Source organism: Globicephala melas, chromosome 7, assembly GCF_963455315.2.
Source record: "Globicephala melas chromosome 7, mGloMel1.2, whole genome shotgun sequence".
NCBI classification, from domain to species: Eukaryota; Metazoa; Chordata; class Mammalia; order Artiodactyla; family Delphinidae; genus Globicephala; species Globicephala melas.
Genome location: NC_083320.1, coordinates 72,095,671 through 72,117,686, shown reverse-complemented (window position 1 = coordinate 72,117,686; position 22,016 = coordinate 72,095,671). Strand labels below are relative to the sequence as shown.

At 43.0% G+C, this 22,016-nt stretch overlaps 1 protein-coding gene across 4 annotated transcripts in view; it reads left to right on the top strand.

The window, feature by feature from the left end:
* Positions 1–6,541: 6,541 nt before the first annotated feature.
* The window catches only part of TANC1 (tetratricopeptide repeat, ankyrin repeat and coiled-coil containing 1), a 229,561-nt gene continuing 214,086 nt past the window's right edge, over positions 6,542–22,016 (top strand). For 2 of the 4 annotated variants that reach the window (XM_060302397.1, XM_060302393.1), the window contains exon 1: positions 6,693–6,730. Coding sequence is in view for 1 of the 4 variants with exons in the window: in XM_060302398.1 (XP_060158381.1) it covers positions 6,542–6,730 (189 nt within the window). In the remaining 3 variants the exon portion in view is untranslated. Of the gene's footprint in view, positions 6,731–22,016 lie in introns of all 4 variants that reach the window. The other 2 variants (XM_060302398.1, XM_060302396.1) reach the window with 2 other exon arrangements.

The window sequence follows — 22,016 nt, the reverse complement described above, 5'->3', positions numbered from 1 at the left end:
TAGGACAGTTTTTTTTTGTTTTTTTTTTTTAAATTGCAAGTACCAATTCTTTGTTAACAAAATTTAGGCCTCTAACATTCTGGTTGGCTCTTTGGGGACAGAGTGAGGGTGTGGAGAATTAGAAAGAAGATGAAGAGCCTAAGAGGACATCATCTAATTTTAACCCCCAGTGATTGCTGTCTTCTTTTGGGTTCCTTATGTCTTGTTTTAACCTGATTCTATTGTAATTGTATCAGTAATCTCTTTCCCTTCAGGTGGTCTTTTCAAAGGCACAGAAAACCTTGAAGAGTGAGAGGCAATAGATTAGCCGTGAAAGCTAGAAGAGCTTTGAATTCACTGAAAGGTAACAGGGCTTTAGCTACAGCTCACTAGGTAGTCAAATCAATCTTTACTAAGTAGCTGGTTTTTAGAACAAATGCTCTAGGTAAGGGGTGACTTCTCTAATGAAGCCCAGTGATAATTACATCATGCCCTATTTTCTCTTAGGCAGACATGATTCCCGTTAAAGCGATTGAAACATTTAGACATGACACACACGAAAGATCTAGAGTGCAAAAGTGTAGATTTAAACATTTCTGCCCCAACTTTAAAGATTTTTTAATAGACTGTTTTAGATAGAACTTCTAATTATTGTATTAAATACCAAGACTAGTTGAAAAGATAGTTTTCTAAATGGAGGAATCTTGCTGTATGAACATTTTGGCTTGGAAGTTGTCTCTGTCTATCCTACATTGCCCTTTAGTAGAGAAACCTCTCTCTGTTCTAGGAAATTGATTATCATCATCATCAATAGAATCAATATTCCTCATCCATTTCTGCGTTAGGATTTTTGATTATCAAAGGGGGAAACAGCCAACTGATTTTTAAACAAAACCGTACTTTCCGGTTAGTCTAGACTCTCCACATTTATGCCTCCTGTTCACTGCCCTTTAAACCAAATCTTGTGGTAGGTGCTAGTGTCTGATTTATATTTCTTCAAATAAATATGCAACTGCAAAGGAGTTTTGACTAGTGCTTGGTGTTACAAAAAATGTTTATATGGGTTCAAGCTCATAATCTCCTTAGTGTATCAGTACTATTTCACAGAATTGAAAGGATGATTATTAGTTATTAATAATGTAAATAAGATGGTAGTGGCACTTGGAAAGAATCTCAGCAAGAATTTTTAAAGAAGAAACATTTCCTTTTAATCAGTATATTGTGTAGTTAAGAATTTCCATATGTTGATTTGCATAAAGTGAGGTCCACCTGTATTGTATATATACTACAATTTTTCTTCCTTATCACTAACACAGAAGAATAATGAAAATGGCCCCTGACTACTACTGTTTGAGACAAGAACTGCCAATTTACCCCCAGATGAGCCTCTGAGGGCTTGATTGGAATTATTATCTACTTCTGAATCATTGTTAAGGCACTCTTCCTCTCACATTTGGCAAACGAGGGCCCTCTGGGCTGCCCTGATCAAGTCTCTAGGTTGTTATTCCAAACAAAGTGGTCCCAGGTAATGGGGAGGGAAAATATAGCTTATTGTTTATTAAAAAAATTAGCTTTTGTAGAGCATTTTCTAATTTATTAAGTGCTTTTCACCTTATTTCATTTAATCTTCCCACCAAATCTGTGAGGCAGAGATTCCATGCTACCCTCCTTATTTCATAGTTGACGGATCGGAGGCTCAAAAAAACTAAGTGAATTGCCAGGAATCACAAACAATAACCGCCGAAGTCAGAACTGGAGTCTAGATATTATGACTGTAATGTCCGGAATTTCATATAACTTGCTGAGAAGAAGGAAGGCACCCCTCACAAGGTGGGGAATAGTAAAATGCATTTGTTATGCTCAAACTTAACAGCACGTTTCTCCTTTCTTTTTAAGCCATCTTAACCAGACTCAACAACATTTATTGGAAGGATTATTACCTGATTGCATTACCTTACCCTTCCTGAACACAGGAAATTTCTCTTTCCTCGACAGACCATTTCACCATCAGAATATTGGACTAAATCTATATTTTAAATGTTAGTCAGAGGCATGCCATCTTAAACCAGATTCTCCCAGGATTTTAGTTACTCCTATATTCCAATAAGGAAATGTGAACCCCTGAATCTATCTCCCTACTTTCTTCCCTCAGTGGATTCCTTATCAGTTTAAATAATTCACGGCCTAGCCACTATTGGATGAGCTTCTGCAATATTGGCAGGCCATGTGCTAGACCTGCAGAGGGGTTTGTGTGTCCAGTTAGACAACTCTTTTAATTTAACTGCCTGAATAACTGTGTACAAGTATGGCTTTTGATATCCCTGGATGGATGTCTGCCATTAGCCCACATCTGACCATGCATTGGTATATGTGTGTGACCTTGGATTGTCACACACACAGGAACTGTGTAAGGGTATGTAATTCCTTTGTTTTTCCCAACTGATTTCTAAATATAACCCAACTTATTTCATTATTCCCCAGGTTTTAAAAAATTAGTTTCCTCTCCAAAACGTTAACAGGGAAAGGAGGAATGAATGGATCGAAGCAGAATGAATTCTGTAAACATTAAAAAACACTCCAAAGTAGGCAAAGTGTTTGTGGGCTGAATTATTTTGAGTCTGGATTGCCTACCTTGCCTTCATTTTTTTAAAGTCCTGTCTCAGTTTTTGCATTTAATTACTATACTGTTTTATTTTTTATTTTTTTAACAGCTTTATTGGAGTATAATTGCTTTACAATGGTGTGTTAGTTTCTGCTTTATAACAAAGTGAATCAGATATATATATATATATATATATATATATATATATATATATATCCCCGTATCTCGTTCCTCTTGCGTCTCCCTCCCACCCTCCCTATCCCACCCCTCTAGGTGGTCACAAAGCACTGAGCTGATCTCCCTGTGCTATGCGGCTGCTTCCCACTAGCTATCTATTTACATTTGGTAGTGTATATGTAAGTCCATGCCACTCTCTCACTTCGTCCCAACTTACCCTTCCTCCTCCCCGTGTCCTCAAGTCCATTCTCTACGGTCTGCATCTTTATTCCTGTCCTGCTCCTAGGATCTTCAGAACCATTTTTTTCCCCTTTAGATTCCATGCATATGTGTTAGCATACGGTATTTGTCTTTCTCTTTCTGACTTACTTCACTCTGTATGACAGACTCTAGGTCCATCTACCTCACTACAAATAACTCAATTTCGTTTCTTTTTATGGCTGAGTAATATTCAGCCATAAATATTCAGCCATTGTATATATGTGCCACATCTTCTTTATCCATTCATGGACACTTAGGTTGCTTCCATGTCCTGGCTATTGTAAATACAGCTGCAGTGAATATTGTGGCACATGACTCTGAATTATGGTTTTCTCAGGGTTTATGCCCAGTAGTGGGATTGCTGGGTTGTATGGTAGTTCTATTTTTAGTTTTTTAAGGAACCTCCATACTGTTCTCCATAGTGGCTGTATCAATTTACATTCCCACCAACAGTGCAGGAGGGTTCCCTTTTCTCCACACCCTGTCCAGCATTTGTCGTTTGTAGATTTTCTGATGATGCCCATTGTAACGGGTGTGAGGTGATACCTCATTGTAGTTTTGATTTGCATTTCTCCAATGACTAGTGATGTTGAGCATTCTTTCATGTGTTTGTTGGCAGTCTGTACTATACTGTTTTAAACATTTCACTTCTCACTATGTCTTCTATACTACACATACCATAATAAACACTGGCTATGATCCTAACTTAGTCTTGCTTTAAAATAGAAGTACTTAAGAATCTGAGCAAGGGAAAATAGTGTACTAACACTCACAAGGCACATTCTTTTCTCACGCCTTCCTCAGCCTATTGCCCTGGGTAATAAATTGTAGGGTAAAATAACCAGTTTATTTGCTGTTTCCTTTCACTCTGCTGAGAAAAGCTACACTGCTGGCAAACTGACAGAAAATTTAAAAATAGAATCCAGTATATTGTATGTATGCTTGGTGAACGTGTTCAACATATAACATTCATGTGATCTATATTTCTTTTAATTTTTTTTGACTGGAATTAACAGAAATGTAATGAGTGAGCTTTTTAAATTGGATAGGGTAAGCAGAAATACTGTAAGAAAAGCAAGAGGTGATTCTTGCCCTCCCCTCCCCCTAAAACTCAAGCCCTCACCTAACAACTAACCAAAAACATCTTTTATTTTTTTAAGGGAAAAGCAGATTTTTAAAAATCATTAAAATTCATTTTTTGAACCTGTGTTCCACTAATACTACACTTATTTAGTTGCTTACAAATTGTTCATAAATTTTTCTTGCAGACTTGGTCTTAATGGATCTCCCTTTTTTTTCCTCACCCATGAATTTTTATTACTCTGTGTTTTTGGCCTTGTTTTCTATAAAATGTACCCTTTTCACTCACAGCTTAACACAGCTTTGATGTTCTTAGTATGACATACTGTATGTAATGTTAACTGTTTAAAGGTGGAGATCAGATTGTGCATAATAACATAGTTAATTATAACTACCTAATAACATAGGTAGTTTGGATTATATAAACACTACAGGAAGAAGGGGAGACAGGGCCCTTCTGTGTACAAATTGCAGATTGCTAGCTGTATGCCTGTTTAGAATGTTAAACACTCCTAACTAGGCAGTGATGAAGTTACTTCTTTAATGACTGTGACTTCTGAAGCTATAAAGACAAAAAATTTTCAACTAGAAATAATTTAAAGATGATGCCGGTAATTAGCATATTTACTTTATGTGATTTTCTACTTGCTACTTAGGGAGCTTTGAGGATAGAGGGAAAAAAATGAATTTCATTGTCTTCAAAACCCAATTTAACAGAGCAATTTCATCAAAAACTTGGAGAATATAACTTAGAAGAGCCAAAGGCAGAAAAATGTGATACAAATTGTAAATTTCATCCATTTATACCTTTCACCTATTATAATGAAGTCGAAGTGGGAGGCAGGGAAATGTACCAGTCTATTTCCCTAGGATTGTTTCTTTTATATCTTAATATTTAAGATTAGTTAGACTAGCGTGGAGTTTTTTTTTTTTTTCTCTTTAATTTGTGTCATCCTTTTATTACTGAGGTTGCTGTCCTGCTTTTTCATCTGTTGTTGAAAGACTGGTAACTTTTGTGCATTTCAAGAGAAATTAAAACAGATTACCATATTTTTCAGCAATGGGACATTTCAGAATGAAGAAATAAGTCAACTGCTCTTCTGATTTAGTCAGTTTATATTTTATTTAAATATTCATATCCTGCTTTGTTTCAGGAAGACTTCAAGCCTGCTGATACGTTTACTGTTCAAATATCAGCACAGTAATAATCAGGCCTTTGAAACTGTGGGTGAAAAAGCCAGCAAGTTTCAGTCATCTTTTATTTATGTAAAGAGATTGTGTGGCATTTTACTTCCTGTCCCTTTTCACGGGAACTTTAAATATGGACGCTCCTCTCACCGGGTATCTTTATATTGGGAAGCTCTGCGTGAGGTTGAAGTTTTTATGTGGGGACTCGTTTAAAACACAGTTGTCTTTAAAGGCGGATTTGCCACAGCAAGGTTAGGGGTTGCCAATAAATCCATTTGTAGCAACTTCTGTATTCCCTGCTCTAGACACACCATTGGGGTGACCCGTGCATGATTCCCGCAGGCCACACAAGACAGCAACAGTCCTAGTTGATCCCTCCGTGAACAAGCCTGGTCTAAAAGCCTTCGGGTGTGGAGTAGGCTGCGCCCCCCAGCCTGAATTGCCTGCCTGGGAATCCAGGATTCCTGAATCCATAGGCCCTACCCCGGCTTTTGCTCTGCTGGGGGATAACAAAACATTTTGGGAACTCGGGAATTTAATTTACTGCTACCGACCGAAACAATAATAGCATCTTTGTGTTTCTCCTACCTCCATACCTCCCTCCTCCCGCCGATATAAGCATGACGTTTGCCCTCCAAGTTTTTAGCACAGACAACACAGGGCCAGCCCCGAGCGGCTGGAGGAGGCTGTTGGGACCCGGCCCCGGGGACGCTCGAGGCAATCACCGGTCCCCAAACCTCCCTAATTCGCGTTCGGGAAAGAAAAAGACACAGCAGGCGAGGTGCCCTTTACACCTTACATCTGCCTTAGCTCATTCTTGCCCAAGAAAGTGAGTGAGTGTGTATGTAGTTAAGTGAGGCAGAGAAAATTCAAGAAAGCCACACAAGTCACCCTAAAACATCCACCAAAACTTCATCTTGGTTAATTGCTCCCATATGTCCTCCTCGGCTGTTTTCAAAATGCAGCAAGGAGGGGAGGCCAGGCCACTTCACTGATTTTTTTAGAGGTTGAAAAAAAGATGGACTATCGCCCATCTTGGGTCCAATCCTGCAGGGAACCAAGCGCAGCCTCGGGGGACTAGCCCCCAAGGGGGAAGCTGGGCACCCCGCAGAAAGTTCACGCGCCGGGCCCCAGTGGGTCTCGGGAGCCGCCGCAAGCCTGGGCGGGGAGGGGCGCGAGAGGCGCGGCCGGGGCGGGCGCGCGAGAGGAAGGTGCCTTCGGGAACACGCGCAAGGGCGGGGATTCGCGCTGCCAATGAGGCCCCGGTGTGGGCCGTGCGAGGCGGGGGGACGGGCCGGAGCGCAGCCTGAGCTGTGGCAGCTGAGGGAGCAGCGGCCGCTTTGGGAGCTGGCGGAGAGGCAGCCGCGGAGCGCAGAGCTGGCCGCGCCCCGAGGCCCGGCCCTAGCGGTGGGGAACCGCACCGAGGGGCTGGAAACTTTCCCGGTAGGTAACTCCCGCCGCCCTGGCGCCGCCGCCGGCCTCCGCGCGTCCCGGGCAGCGCCAGCTGCTGCGGTGCAGAGGGGAGCGGGGGTCTCGGGAGGAGGAGAGGGTGATGGGAGAGTGGAAAGGCATGTGGGAAAGTTTCTGGAGGCTCCCTGCCCCCCCTTCGCTGGGCACACCCGGGAGCTTTCCGGGGATAGGCACGAACTTGTTGGGCGCCTCGGGCCTCGGTCCTGGCGGCTCTGGAGAATCGGTACCTTCCCTTCGCCTCAGCTCCGCGCCGGACCGAGCCGGCCCCGGGCGGAGCTGGGGTTCGGGGGCGCCGGGAACGCGCGACTGCACGCTCGAGTTTCTGGACCACCTCCGCCCGGCGCGTCTCCGCGCCCCCTTTCCCGCCTCCTCTGTTGCCTTCGGGCTTGGCAAGGGCCTGGGCTGCGCTTGGTACCTGGGGTTGGGGGAGGCGAGGAAGAAGCGCACCTGGCACCGCGGGGTCCGGGACGCCCCCGGAGGTGAGCGTGGGTCGCGAAGTTGACGGGTGAACTTAAGCCTCGGAGGGAGTCATATTGCCCCACTCTGGGCTGAAAGTATTGCTTCGCTTCCAAGAACACTGCGATGAGTATATCCACGTTCTTTTTTGGGGGGTGGGGGGGAGCTAGGATTAGATCTTTAGGGAGAGTGAGAATTGTTTCAAGGTTGTGTATCCCCCCCCGTTCTTGGAGACTGAAGAGTGCTCACTTCTTTGGGGGGACTTATGTCAGGGCGCACGTTTTTCCTGCCGGACTTTGGGGTGCGGGCGCGCAGCGCTGTGGGTGTGACGGGCTCCCCGCTTTGGCGCGGCAGCTTTCCGGAACGGCTGGCGAGGAAGGAAGCCCCAAGGCATTGTGTGCCGAGTTTGCAGACAGAAATGTCTCTGGACTGGCGTTCTCAAAACTTACTTCACTTATTGTGTAAGGCTCCGGGAGGAAATGCGGCGGTGGCCAGGTAGAAATACGGCGCCGCGGCCAGGGCTTCGGAGGACGCCGGGCTCGGCGACAGTCTACCCCTCCCAACCCCCTCCAGTCCACTGTTGGCAGCCCCAGATCCCCGTGTCTTGAGGGGTGGGACTCGTCTCTGTAGCGCTGTTCCCTGCTTGAGTCAACTCCGGGAGGTTAGGAGGGCACCTTCATCTTGAACTTGACCCTAGGAGCATCGCCGTCTGGGCAGGTTACAAGGTAAAAGGAAGCTGAATCTTCCCGTGTGATGGGCCTCGAGCTCTGGCATGGAAAGGAAGTGACTGGTTAAAAATCTTTGAGGAATGGCCTTAGGACTGCTGAGGTCATTAACTCCAAATGCCATACCATCAGACTGCAGAAGTTAATGTGTTTGGAGGGGGATGGGGATAGGAGAGGAAAGGAGAAACCTGGTGAGTTGGTACAGAGAGTTGGTATTTCTGCGTAGTGGAAATGAAGGGAGTCTGCATCTCTGCTTTCACCAGATCCGCTACTCTCTCTCTCTCTCTCCCCCTCCCTCCCTCCCTCTCTCTCTCTCTCCCCCCCCCCCCCGTCTCCCTCTCCCTCCCTCCTTCCCTTCCTCCCTCCCCCTTTTTTTTTTCTTTCCTTCCTGGGTCATCGTTATTCCTGCCAGCCTGGCACTCCTGGGATGGGGGAGGGGAAGGAGAAGAAAGCAGTTGGGAAGCTTCCCTGGCCAGCTTGGAGGTATTTAAGATCTGCTACTAGGAAGATTCCAGGATTTTAACAGCTGCTTTTTGATTGCTGGGAATGAAAGAATTTATGAGCCACCGAGAGATGTTCATTATAGTGGTAGTCTGACTGTTTTACTCATCTAAGCTACTGAAGATCTCACAAGGGACCTTCCCTTGGAGTATGCCAGTTTTTGCAAAATTTGTGTCAGCCAGAATGCTTGGTGAGTGTCAGTCAGAACTCATCGTAAATATATCCTGGAGGTATTAAGATGAAAAGTATGTGGGAGTGAAGGAAATATGGTATCTGACATCCTTCAGGACTTCCTCTTAGGGTTGCTCCTGTTACCTGCCAAGTGAATTCGGTCCAGGCTTCCGGATTGTTGTGATTTGACAATAAGAGATGGGAAATAGTGTCATCGATTTTAGTGGAGGCAGGAAAGTCCAGAAATAAATTTAAGGTCACTTTTCATGACCCTGTCTTTCAGCTGTGATACCACAAACTTAACTTTTACTGGGACTTGGGAGCCATGGTTTTCCTGCTTTTTTGGTTTAACCACCAGAATGTCTAAATTGTCATAATTTATGTCCATCGTGGAACTAAAACATAACTGATTCATAGTCAGCCTTTTTCTGCTTCCCATAACAGCCTGTAGAAAAGCACATTTCGTCTCTTTAACCACACACAATTTATTTGGTGCCATAGTGGGTTTTTGATAGTGGGTGATTGAGGGCACAAATCTAAAGACAGTGGAATTTTCTCGATTAAATTGTTCATTTTTAGGCAACACCCCCCTCTGAGTTGCTGATTAATTCTTTGTCTCCCGGGAACATTAAAATCAGTATCCCTGGGCTGCTAGAACTGTAATCCATAGTATAATGATGTCTGCCAGCATAGCTGGAGGTTCATGTTATGTCGATGTTTCCATTAGACATTTCTAACCCAATTGTAAAGATTTTTGTCTGGGTTGGATTACAAGTAGGCTGTGAGTCTCATAGTCAGGGAGATGGTTTTATTTTTTTATTTTTTTTTTGGTACGTGGGCCTCTCACTGTTGTGGCCTCTCCCGTTGCAGAGCACAGGCTCCGGACGCGCAGGCTCAGCAGCCATGGCTCACGGGCCCAGCCGCTCCGCGGCATGTGGGATCTTCCCGGATCGGGGCACGAACCCGTGTCCCCTGCATCGGCAGGCGGACTCTCAACCACTGCGCCACCAGGGAAGCCCATGGCTTTATTTTTTATCTTTCTGATGAAAAGTTTGTTTAACTTGTAAGTTACAGGAGTAAAGTTTACAAAAGCAAAATAAAGCAGAAGAAATACATGTATTGCTGGGGAGAGATTTGTTTTAGTTCCTAGGATAGCTTTGTTTTGAACCATCCTTTAAAATGCATATTTCAGTGGTGGAAAAACTAGAACCTCTTCCCAACCTCCCACCAGTTTACAAATGTTGTCTATTTACTAGGCTCTTAAGACTTTCTGGGCCTTAGTTTTCTCATTGTTATCATCCCTGTAATGGGATTACCTTTCAACCACAAAGTTCTGTGACTATCCAGTAGTTTGAGAAATGTAGGCATTCTGGAGCCAGTACTGTAATATTAGAATAGTACTTTGGGGTTTGTAAAGGGCTTTACGTACATATTTTATCCTTAAACCCTCAGTTAAGTAAACTGAGGCGGGACAAGTTAGATCAGTTTGCTTGATATCATCTATAAATGGTGGAGGTGAACTTGAACTTAGGTCTTCTGATTCTCCCTATTCCCACCCCCATATCTCTCTTTATTCACGGAGTCACAAGTAAGTTGGCTAAAACTTGACAAACAGACTAATGTTAATATGTGGCATTTCATTTATGGGCTATTCGGGTTTCAGAACCCCAGGGTTAACATCTATGCTTTGATGTCAGAGACTAAAAACAGTTCAGTAATAATGGTAATAAAACTTTCTTCCCAAGAGAGTTTCAGAAATTCACATACCTCAAACTAACCATTTGTTTATTTTCAACTTCTTTTTTATTAAGGAGGCTTCAGGGTCTAGTGCGATTTATAATCCAGACTAGTAACCCAGACAGCATTCTTAAGGAAATCACTTCTCAAATCTGTACATCTTTTTTAAAATAAGCAATGAACATATCATTTGCCTTTCTTCTTGATATCTCTCAGCTGAATTACAAAGCCTGGATAAATGTCCCATTTTTGGTGACATCCTTCTTGGGCTCTTTCTACTGATGTCTGGGTAAGTCTGATTCTGCAGCACTTCCTGTGCTAAATAAATTCTTCCCTTATGCTATTGGCTTAACGGTAAAGAAGTAGTAGGCTGCAGGTGACCCATTTTCACTGTGACTCTAAATGTTTGTACTGTGTCCTGCTTGCCTAGTTAAGAGCGGTGAGTGCAACTTGACACTCATCTGGAAGCTGGTATGGATTTTCTTTAAAAGGTTCTAAAATAAAATTATGTGCTAAGCTATAGGCTCTTTTATGTCTGAGCAACCTGTTCATCTTCAGCTCTTTAAACTTATTCTCAGAAGACCATCTTTTTAAAATATTAAGCAATGGGGTTTAAACCTCAGGAAGAGGATGCATCAATGAGTTCTGATTGGCTGACTACAAAATAAAAAGGCTGCCATTTTCAGGTGTGCGTGGAGAGACAGTGTTATGAAGCAGTATTTGCTAATGAAGTTGGGAGACTTGGTTATCAGTGTAACAGAAGGGGACGAGAGCAGCAAAGCAGAAGAATGGCTTCTGGTTTTTTATTATGAGGAGAATGGATTTTGAAGGTTAGGGGAGGACTTTTGATAAAGAAGGCTATCGGGAGACGTTATCTTGTGCAGTGTCGAAGGGGTTCTGGTTTGGGTTGGCTGTGTTACTGATGAGAGATACCCTTCTAGGGTAGATGTTGTCTCTAGGGGCTCCTGCAGGTGTGTGTGATCAAGGAGAATATTCTGGAAAGAAGAGTCCTATAGGTAGGAATGTCAAGGACAAGAAAAGTGTTGCAGAGGGATGGCATAGTCCCTGAATTTTAGCACAGATTTTGCCGCTACCATGAGGGAATTTATTAGTAAAAATCTTCCAGTCACAACTATATAGATGTGAACCCAGGATGTTCAGCCGTACAGCCCAGAACCACGGTGACTCACCACCCTGTCTGCCACGCCCAGAACAGAGGCTTATTACCTCTGTGAGTTGGGGTCGGAGTTGGGGAAGTCTCTAAGAAACACTTGGCTGTGACCTTTTCATGCATATATGCTCATGCAAAAATGGGATCTTCTATTACATGTGCTTTTGAAGAAATATGTAAAAGATTCGACACAAGGGTGCATGTAATGTATCTGCACAGTTTAGAGTACAGTATATACTTATGGGATGTGTTTTTTCTCCTGTCATATCTGTACATTCTTCTTTGGCACTGTTTTAATGGCTGTTTAGTAAATCCATTACATACATTACTATAATTTATTTTAACCAGCCCATTTTGACATTTAGGTGTTTTGGAAAGAAATATCTCTCAGGCTATCAGAGCCCTTTGGCTCAGATATGATTTACTCATCATTAAATCACAGGGCCCAATAAAAAATAAATTAAAAAATCATAGGGCCCAGCACACAGGGGTACCTGGCTGCTGGTACCTTCAAAACCTCTCATCATCAAGAAACTGACTCTTTGTTCTCAGTTCCAATTTGAGAAAACCCTGGAGAGAACCCAGATTGGCCTGATGCCAGCCAAAGGAGAGTTACGGTTGGCAGTCCCCATTAGACCCACAAGATGGGACTCTGGGGAGACAAAGTATCCTACAAAGAAGGGGGTTATAATTAATGGTAGAGAGAGAGAGCTGGGTAAACAAAAAGAGCTCGCTGTCTAACGCAGGATATGTTTCCAAAAGTGGTGTTGATGGTCATAACAACATACCAATATGCCAAATAATGTGAACATTTTTAATGCTCCTGTGATATATACCCTATAGTCTTGAGAGTAGTAGACTTTTCCACACTCTGTGGGGATTTGAATTGCTTCGTGCACAGGCACTTGTGTAACAGGGTATTGAATTACTGCAAAAAACTCGGAAGTTGGTCATTATTCCCATGTAACCCATTATACTCCCCTCTGTCTGCCATGCTTTATACTAAATTACGTGGGATTAGTAACATCAATTCTTAATGTTTATTGAGTGCTTGCTGACTCTGAACTAGATGATTGAACTTTAAAAATTCTGTGGAAATGAAACAGCATTGTTCTTTCTTCACCCACTGTCCTACATATGTAGAGTGCTGGGGCGCAGGGATAGTTTCTTGCCCATACCACAGCATTCCCCATCCTGGTCCTCCCTTCCTTCTTGTGGCTTAAACCAACAACCCTTTATTTGCTTGGGATTCAGAAATTGGAGCTGGGTTCAGCAGGGCGGCTTTTCTGCCTGGGTCTAGGCTCACTCATGCTCTGTGGTTACATGATTCATAGCAGGGGCCAATTGCTGTAAGAATTTACCACATTGCTTGATAACATAATGCTGCTTTTGATTAGTTTTCCATTGCCCATGTGTTGCAGGGTAAGTTGGGTGTACCTCCGGTCCCAGGGAGTGCATCTTGATTAAGCCAAGTTAACCTTAGTAATACCATCCATACCTGTGACTGGTTAATGATTAAGTGTTTGACCAACTATTGGGTCCCACCATATTGAGAACCTAAGATTGTCAGTACAATAAAATAGGTTGACACTCTGAAAATCACAGAGTACAAAGACGGAAGGAGCCTAAGACCACAGGGACTTTTTTTAGCTGCAGAATTAACCAACCCTAAAACCACTGTGACTCAGAACTTCTTATGTGGGAAAATTTTTTTTTATTATTGTTTGAGGCAGTGATCTCCAAAGTGGAGTGTGCCAGACCATCCAATATGGGAAGAAAGAAAATATTAAAAGTTTATCTAGAAAAAAAAATAAGCTTTACTAATATTTAATAGATGAGTTGACACTCGTTGTTATATCTGAAAGTCTTCTTGTCACTTAGGTTATAGAAGGTCGCCTGAGGGAAGAGGAGGCATTTTACAACCTGGTGGAACTGACAGTGGTACCCTCATTCTTATTCTTGTCTTTGGTGAACTCTATCCATGTAAATGGATTTATGGGTTACATCATCTAGTTTGTTTTTTTTGTTTTCGTTTTTGCGGTACACGGGCCTCTCACTGTTGTGGCCTCTCCCGTTGCGGAGCACAGGCTCCAGGCGCACAGGCTCAGCGGCCATGGCTCACGGACCCAGCCGCTCCACGGCATGTGGGATCTTCCCGGACCGGGGCACGAACCTGTGTCCCCTGCATCGGCAGGAGGACTCTCAACCACTGCGCCACCAGGGAAGCCCTATCATCTAGTTTTAAGTAGACTGACTACAACAAAATAGGCAAGTGGTTTAAAAAGATTCTTGCAAAGAAAGTTGAATGGTAATGATGTAAATCTACAGGAATAAGAACATGTATACGTGTTCTTAGGAAATGCCTTTTAAATCAGATTTAATGAGTTGGCACCAAAATTGTGCATGGATGTGTATTAATAAATGCAAATAAACCTAAGAGTACTGTTTGGATCGTTCTCATCCTTTAAAGAGTTGTTGATGGATGTTTTATAATGTATATACCACATTAGTATACACATGTAATTCGTAACTAGTGTTTTAATTATGTATAAATTATTGGGGTACATGTTTAATGTTTTTACTGTTAGGGCGGCATGATCAAAAGGTTTTGAAACCCCAGTGTAAGTCACTTATTGTCCCTTATTGTCACGTAGTTTTTGTTACTCGCAACTGAAAACACCATAGCTAATGCAAGGACAGATAAGAGCCCTGGCTGTTCCCCTTTTATTCATAGGTTTCAAGATTCTCTGTGGTCTGATTCGTAACTTTCTTTACTACACCCACTTGTCCTCCATGTGTCTCTGCCACTGAGACTGTAACTGTCCTACTTCGTTTCAATTTTGCCTCTGAGGAGGCTGTCCTCTCCTTCCCCCCACCACTGAACTTTTCATTGTCCTTCAAGGCCTAGCTTAAGTAAATATTGCTTTCTCATTCACATTTTTCTGATTTCTCCCTTCTGCCTCTAAATGGTTCCTGCCATTTAATCCCCCCAGCACATTGCTTGTACGTAGATTGTAATGTTTCTCTCTTTTTGTCTTTTATTAAAAAGTCGTTTGCCTGCTTGCTTTGCCTATGGGCTGTAGGCCTCTTGATGGTTGGGTCCTGGCTTGCCTTAGTCATTTTTAAAAATTGCTTGTTTCCCCTTCTGGGAGAAAGGCAGGCAGACACCCCGCAGTTGTTAAACACTGCTCTATGCTGTTTACCGTGGGGAGGGTCTCTCTCCCCCAGCCCTTGACAGCCTTAGGAGGTAGAGAGCGCCATGTACGTGTGAGGGATCTGAGAGCAAGGAGCGCACGTGGCCAAGACAGGAGGATCCAGGATCCAAACCAGGGTCACTTTATTCCAAAGCAGTTTTGTCTGCCCGCATATGTGTTGCCTGCAGTTCCACGTTGTCCTTCTTTTATGTGGGAACACTGGCATGGGTGAAAATGGAAAGCTCCGTGGGATGATGCTACAAAGATGTTACTGGACCATCCTAGGCAGGTGTAGTGAGTTCAGAGGAGAGTCTACTCTCCTTGTGGGATAATAGGAAAGGCCTGGAGGATGATATGTGTGAAGATCTAAATGCCTATGGACAGTTAGCTGCCTGCAAGTACCCCCAAGCAAAATCATGTGTGATAGTCCCTGTGGTAGGGTCTGGCCTGAGCATCCCCACTGAGAGACAGGAGGTGAGGGACACTACACTGCTCAGCTGAATCAAATTACTTATGCCGACATTCTCTCCATGGTAAGGATAATTGAGGGTTGACAGGTTGTCAGCTTTCAACTTGAGCCATGTTAGATATATGTTATGATGGAAAACAGGCGTCTCTCCAGGGTTTTGAGGGTCAGATGACGGAATGTATATGAAAGGGTTTTGAATGTTGTAAATGACTTCCTAGATACCAGGGAGACATCAAATTTGATTCTTTCCTCGTAGTAGTGACTTCTAGCTTAGATTTCTTTGTTAGCCATTTTTGTTACTTTTAAGTGAATTTCCAAAGGATTTTTTAAAAGTACTGGGGAATAGGACACAGTTTTTCTCAAATGAACTACAGATATCTCAAAGCTTGCTATAAAACTTTTCGCTGTGGAGTAAGTAGAATTTGTGGTAAGGTGAATTTGTCTTGGGATTTAGTTGTTCAAGTACCCATAGGATCCGTTTATAAGAATGGGACCACTTCTGGTGCATAAAGATGGAAATCTGGGGGTCTCTGAGGTAAGTTATTAGGAACCCTTAAGTACCACCTGAAGGACTGTGAAAGAGTTTTGATTTGAGGTTATGTTTTGTTCTGTTTTGTGTTTTTTTTCTGTGAAGCCAGTTACTGATTTTGAGGAGTCTCTGGAGAGGGTTTGGGGAGGGACCCTTTGAAATATCTCAAGATACTTTTGAGAGTGAAAACTAGGTGTGGTTTGAAACTTAAGAATTCGAAATCTATTCCATTGTAGATTTCCAAGAAAGTGGATGTGAATACGTGAAATTTAAGTCCATTTGAGGGAGATTTTCCAGTGGCAATTTCATATTACAGAAAGAGTATGACATAAATTAAAGCATGTTAACTTAAAGAGTAAGTATAATAATTTATCGACTCAAAAGACAGAAGAGGTGAGCGTCTCCTAAGTTGCAGATAGATGCAGTTGTGAATATTTGATTATTCAGGATTCTTGAAGCTTGCACGTGACTTAAGAGAACCTTACCTCAGGGTGGTTTAGCTAGATAAGGCAGCAGTTCCCAAAGTGGGTTCCATGGAAATGGACTCTCAGGAAATTAATAGACATTATGCAGGGAAGCAAGGTTTTATGTTCAAATAAGCAGGAAGATCTGGGGTAACAAAAGTAAAACAGGTGTTTTTGTTTTTAACTGCAGGACTTTTGAGCATCCTTATTTCTAATGTTCATTCTCTATGTCCTTGAAGGGAAACAGAGGAGTTAGTATTTCCCAAGTGCATTGAATTGTAGAAGCTTTTTTTGCAGAGCATCTTTCAGCGAAGACAATGTTGGGTTAATTTGCCAAAATATTTTAAAGCAAATCCCAGGCATCATATAATTTCAGCTGACAAATTTTAGTATGCATTTCTAACTAAAGACTTAAGGACAAAAATCACCACCTCATTATCACTTTTAATAAAATTAACAGTAATTTCTTACTGTTATCTAATTGTCCTCCAAACGTCATTTGTCACCATTTCTGTTTTGTGGAACCAGTCAGTCAAGGGTTACATATTGCACTGTGGGTTGTTGCTTTTGTCCCTGTAGTTTTTTAAATATAGAAAAATACCACCTCCTCCCTCCCTCTGCTGACTTTCAGCAGAGAACTTGTAGGATGTACCATATCTGAATTTGTTTCCTTGTGTTGGTGTTTACCTTGTTTGTTTGTCATCTGTATTTTCTGTAAACTAGAGGCTTTCCTTTAATCTAAAGGCACGTTTAGATTCAGGTTAAATATTTTTCGCAAGAATAGGTCCTTATGATTTGGGAGCAGGCAATTTAATTTAGCAATTCATAAGTTGCTTTCTTTAAAATATAAAGAAGTAATGGGGGCTTCCCTGGTGACGCAGTGGATAAGAATCCGCCTGCCAATGCAGGGAACACGGGTTCACGCCCTGATCTGGGAAGATCCCACATGCCACGGAGCAACTAAGCCTGTGCGCCACAACTACTGAGCCTGCGCTCTAGAGCCCACGAGCCACAACTACTGAGCCCATGAGCAAACTACTGAAGCCCGTGCGCCTAGAGCCCCTGCTCCGCAACAAGAGAAGCCACAACAATGAGGGGCCGTAGCACTGCAATGAAGAGTAGCCCCCGTTCGCCACAACTAGAGAAAGCCCATGCGCAGCAACAAAGGCCCAAAGCAGCCAAAAATAAATAAAATAAAATAAATTTATAAAAAAAAAAGAAGTAATGCCTTAGAGTTTGTTTGGAAATTTATTAATATATCATGGGGGAGGGGTGCAAGTTCAGTTTATTCCAGTTGTGGTTGAAACACCATGGTATTCTGAATAGTTGACCTGGTTAAATGGGTATAAGTTTTCAGTATATCTTAAGACTATAAATCATGTGACTCTTGGGTAAAATGGCTTGAGTGTTAAACATTTCTGGTGGTAGAATTTTATTCAGAATGACAAGTTACCTGAGTTATAATGGTGAAACACTGTTCTATAAAGATTTATTTCTAAATACATTAATTTAGGAATATGCATTAATTCTACCTCTATTCAATAAATTTTAACAGAATATTTTTCTGATAAATGCTTATGCTGATTTGAAGTACAGCCATAAGTCTAAATACACCCTCAGGGTGATAATTTTATATGTACATTGTGTTTGAAACCCAGACATGTAAATAAAAGTTCGTATCATAACTGACTTCGCTAACTTAATTTGATATTTAAGTTTTTTCCCTTGATATCTTTCCAAGTGCTTGTTGTATGTCTGGGAAAAATCAAACTTAAAGGCGTTTTGTATGTCTTAATGAAGAATAGCATGGTATATATAGAGTAGCTTTGATGGACGGAAGCTATCATTGGCAGTTCCCAGCATATCCTTATGTTTACTGCTTGGTGGGCAGGGATACTGTTTTATACATTACAACTTGCCTGTTGTGAATAATAAGGTGCCTTGGACAGCGTAATGCTTTGTACCTATAGTAGTACACTAAAAATATACACATATACACTGCTTTTTTCTCCTCCTTTTTAAAAAATACAAATATATAGGAGATAGTGAAAAAAGCATGATCTTTGAAGCCAGATGAACCATGGGTAGTTTACTGGACCTCTGTCGCTTTGTCTGTAAAATGGAATAGTAATTCCTGTTTTATAGGGTTCGTGCCAAGACTGAAGGTGAGAACCTACACAAAATATTTCAGTTGGCCAAAAAGTTCGTTCGGGTTTTCTGTACCATCTGACATACATAGCTATACATAGCAGTGTGCTTGGCTCATAGGTGCCCAAAACAGGTCCTTTTCTCCCTTCTCCTCTTAACCCTATTTTTATTTTTAAAAATTTTATTCATTTATTTATTTATGGCTGCATTGGGTCTTTGTCTCTGTGCGCGGGCTTTCTCTAGTTGCGGCGAGCGGGGGCTCTTCTCCGTTGCGGTGCGTAGGCTTCTCATTGCGGTGGCCTCTCTCGTTGCCGAGCACGGGCTTAGTTGGTCCGCGGCATGTGGGATCTTCCCGGACCAGGACTTGAATCCGTGTCCCCTGCATTGGCAGGCGGATTCTTAACCACTGCGCCACCAGGGAAGCTCCCTAACCCAATTTTTAAATTCAGCTTTCTGGATCAGTAATTGAATGGATGTTTCTGTTTGTTCTGAGGGTTTTAAAAATTGCTAACTTTAAGGTACTTGTTACAGAAGTCCAGATAAGAGCTTGATTTCAAGATAACCTTTATGCATAATTTCCCAGTTGCTTATATTAAAATAGTGAGACGTTTATATGAAATGTTTTGAACAAACAAGTGGGACATTTTTAGATGGTAATATATAGAGGAGAAGGAACCAGAGAATAAAATGGGTATTTTATTATTGCCATGAGGATATTGCTAACAAACCTTCTGGTTTTAATGAAAGTCAGTATTTATAAAGTCCATTTATTTACTAAGCCTGTGAGAACATGAGATGCTCCGCACACTTATGTAGAGTTTTGCTGGAGTGCGGTTTAGAATGAGAAACTTCATTTTATTTAGATGGAGTAAGTCTGTAGTGCCGCACTCAAGTCCTACGTGTGGTTTATTTATGAACAGGGCCACCGCCAACGTGGAGCGCAGTCTTCCCTTCAGAGGAGAGGCATCGGTGCTTCCCTGAAGGGCCCCGAATCCTCACGAGGGGGGAGGACTCTCTTTGCTGGCTTGTGCCCTATTAAAGACTCATGGAAGGGAGAATTAATATGATTAATTCTGATGATGTTCGAGGCCTGAGTTATCGGGAGGAAGAATATGAAAGTCAGTTGAATACCTTTTAACGTGGATTTAGGGTGTGTTAGCTCATATAACATTCGCAGAAACTTTTCAGAGTGCTGTTGTTATCATTTTGCAGACAAGGAAGCGGCTACGTTTGAACAGCCTACGTTTTGAACGGCAGAAGTCAAGGAACAGCTTGGAGGTTGCTTAAATAGGCATTTATGGGTGAAGCGAGATATGTTTTCTTCTATCAGGTGTTTCTAAGTCTTGGGGCATTTGGCTTTGTTAATGGCTTGTGGAAGAAGAGGTCTCACGAAGACAAGGGCGCACGCTGCTCCCTGCTCTGGTAGTACCTGTTCTGTGAGAATGACCTTGATTCCCTGAGGCTACTCAAGTTCAGCCGCACTGGAGCTTTTTTTTTTTTTCTTCTTTTTTCACTGGAGCTTTTTTACACTTCTTTTTTCCTGCCGTGAAGTAACAGTTTGTTTATCCCTTCCTTTCTGTAATGTTTTGTTTAAGCAAGAAGGACTCCTTAAATTGTCCAGCTCCACGTACAAACGTCAAGCCAAGAGGAATCAAAGAACGTGATTGCCCCTCCCGTCGTGGAAACAGTGATGAGATACCATTTTTAGAGGGATAGTGATTGAGTTCTAAGCTGATGGGATTTATAGGCATTTGACCTTGACAGGGCTTTTTTTTTTTTTTTTTTGCTTTCTTCATTAAGAGCAGTCTTAGCTAGCTCAGAGAATATAATATCCTTAGGAGTTTTAGAAGTAAAAAGTTACCATGAAGGTGTTAACTGTTTGACAAATTCGAAACTGTTTGCACTTGTCAAAGGGTGGCGGAAGTCTTGCATTGATTTTTCCAACAAATATTTCTTGAGGGCTGTCATTGTGCCTTTCTAAGTTTGAAGCCCAGCTCTGTGTCAGTCTGAGGAGACAAGTGCATGCAGAGTACAAATGTTAGAGAGACACGTGCGCTGCGGGAGCCAGGAGGAGGAAGGGGAGGAGGAGTTGGGGCTGGGGAAGGCTTCAGGGCGGAGGTGGAGGATGCCTAGCCCTTTGCCAGGTGGGGAAGAGAGTGAGGGGCTTTCTATGAAGGGAGCCTGCTGAGCAGAGGCTGGGAGGCATGAAAATACAAGTCATGTTTGGGGTGTTGTTACTAGAACAGATGGCGCCTGGCATTTGGGTACAGTGGCAGGGAGGGGAGAGCCAGATTGCAAAAGGCCTTGCTTGCCAGGCAAAGAAGTACGGACTTGATCCTATGCAGCCAGTGATAGCTGTCAAAGGTTCTAAAGCAGGGAGATGATGAAATCAGAGCCGCGTGTTGGAGAAAAGCTTGGGTGGCAGCAGTGTGGAGGAGAGGCTGGCGTGGGGACAGATGGGTGGCAGGGCTCTCTGTTATGAGGCTTTTGAAGTAGGTCAGGTGAAAGATGATGTTCGGGGCCTGAGTTAACGGGAGGAAGAATATGAAAGTCAGTTGAATACCTTTTAACGTGGATTTAGGGTGTGTTAGCTCATATAACATTCGCAAAAACTTTTCAGAGTGCTGTTGTTGTCATCCTCGTTTTGCAGACAAGGAAACGGGTTCAGCCCAAGATTTGAACTCAGGTTGCCGGTCCTCTGTCACCATGCGTTTAGAACAGGGATGAGAACACAGAACGTGTGCATGGAGAGGTGATTTTTGCAGTGGAGTGGAAGCTGCTTCCAGAACAGAAAAGGAATCCTTGGCAGCTGACTGAAGGTAGAGAGCAAGGCTGCTTCCAGGCTGGGCAGCAAGCTGGGGACGATGAATGATACCGGGAGCCGAGAACTCTCTCAGGAGGGGCAGGTTCAGGGCCCCTCTGGGATACCCAGCTGGAAATGCCCAGTGGGCAGTAGGAAATTTGGTTCTTGAAGCAGCATCCCCGCCTCCCTGTAGAAACTCCTTCACGTCCTCTGGGTGGGCTTGGAGTAGAACTTCTGTGGGTGGAGATGGGTAACAGCTTCTCCTCCTGTAACCCCTAGTTCCAAGCAGTATTGTGCTGCACATAGGAATCACCTGGGGCACTTACGCCGAATGCACATTTCCAGGCCTGCCCACAGGTGGTATTTCAGTAGGTCTGGCGTGGGGTTTGGCAACTATATTTGTATCAAGACCTTGGGATGAGTGAGGAAGGGTGCAACAGGATCATACTTTTGAGAATGTTTGGCTGTGAATGGTCTAGGCGGTCTTTTAATTTTACTTCTATCACAGAGCTTTTGAGAGCTCTTTAAACAGCATGATGCTGATCTCTGGTGAAAAGCAACACCTAGGAGAATTGCTTGTTTTTAGGAACTTATGTACATTCATATTTAATTCTGCTAAGGATGCTTTTTAGTTATTTGGATTAATACTCAAAAGTAGCAAGCCCTCAAAATTAGGTTTGTTTTTGCTTATTTATTTATTTTTGCGGTACGCGGGCCTCTCACGGTTGTGGCCTCTCCCGTTGCGGAGCACAGGCTCCGGACTCGCAGGCTCAGCGGCCATGGCTCACGGGCCCAGATGCTCCGCGGCATGTGGGATCTTCCTGGACCGGGACACAAACCCGCGTCCCCTGCATCGGCAGGCGGACTCCCAACCACTGCGCCACCAGGGAA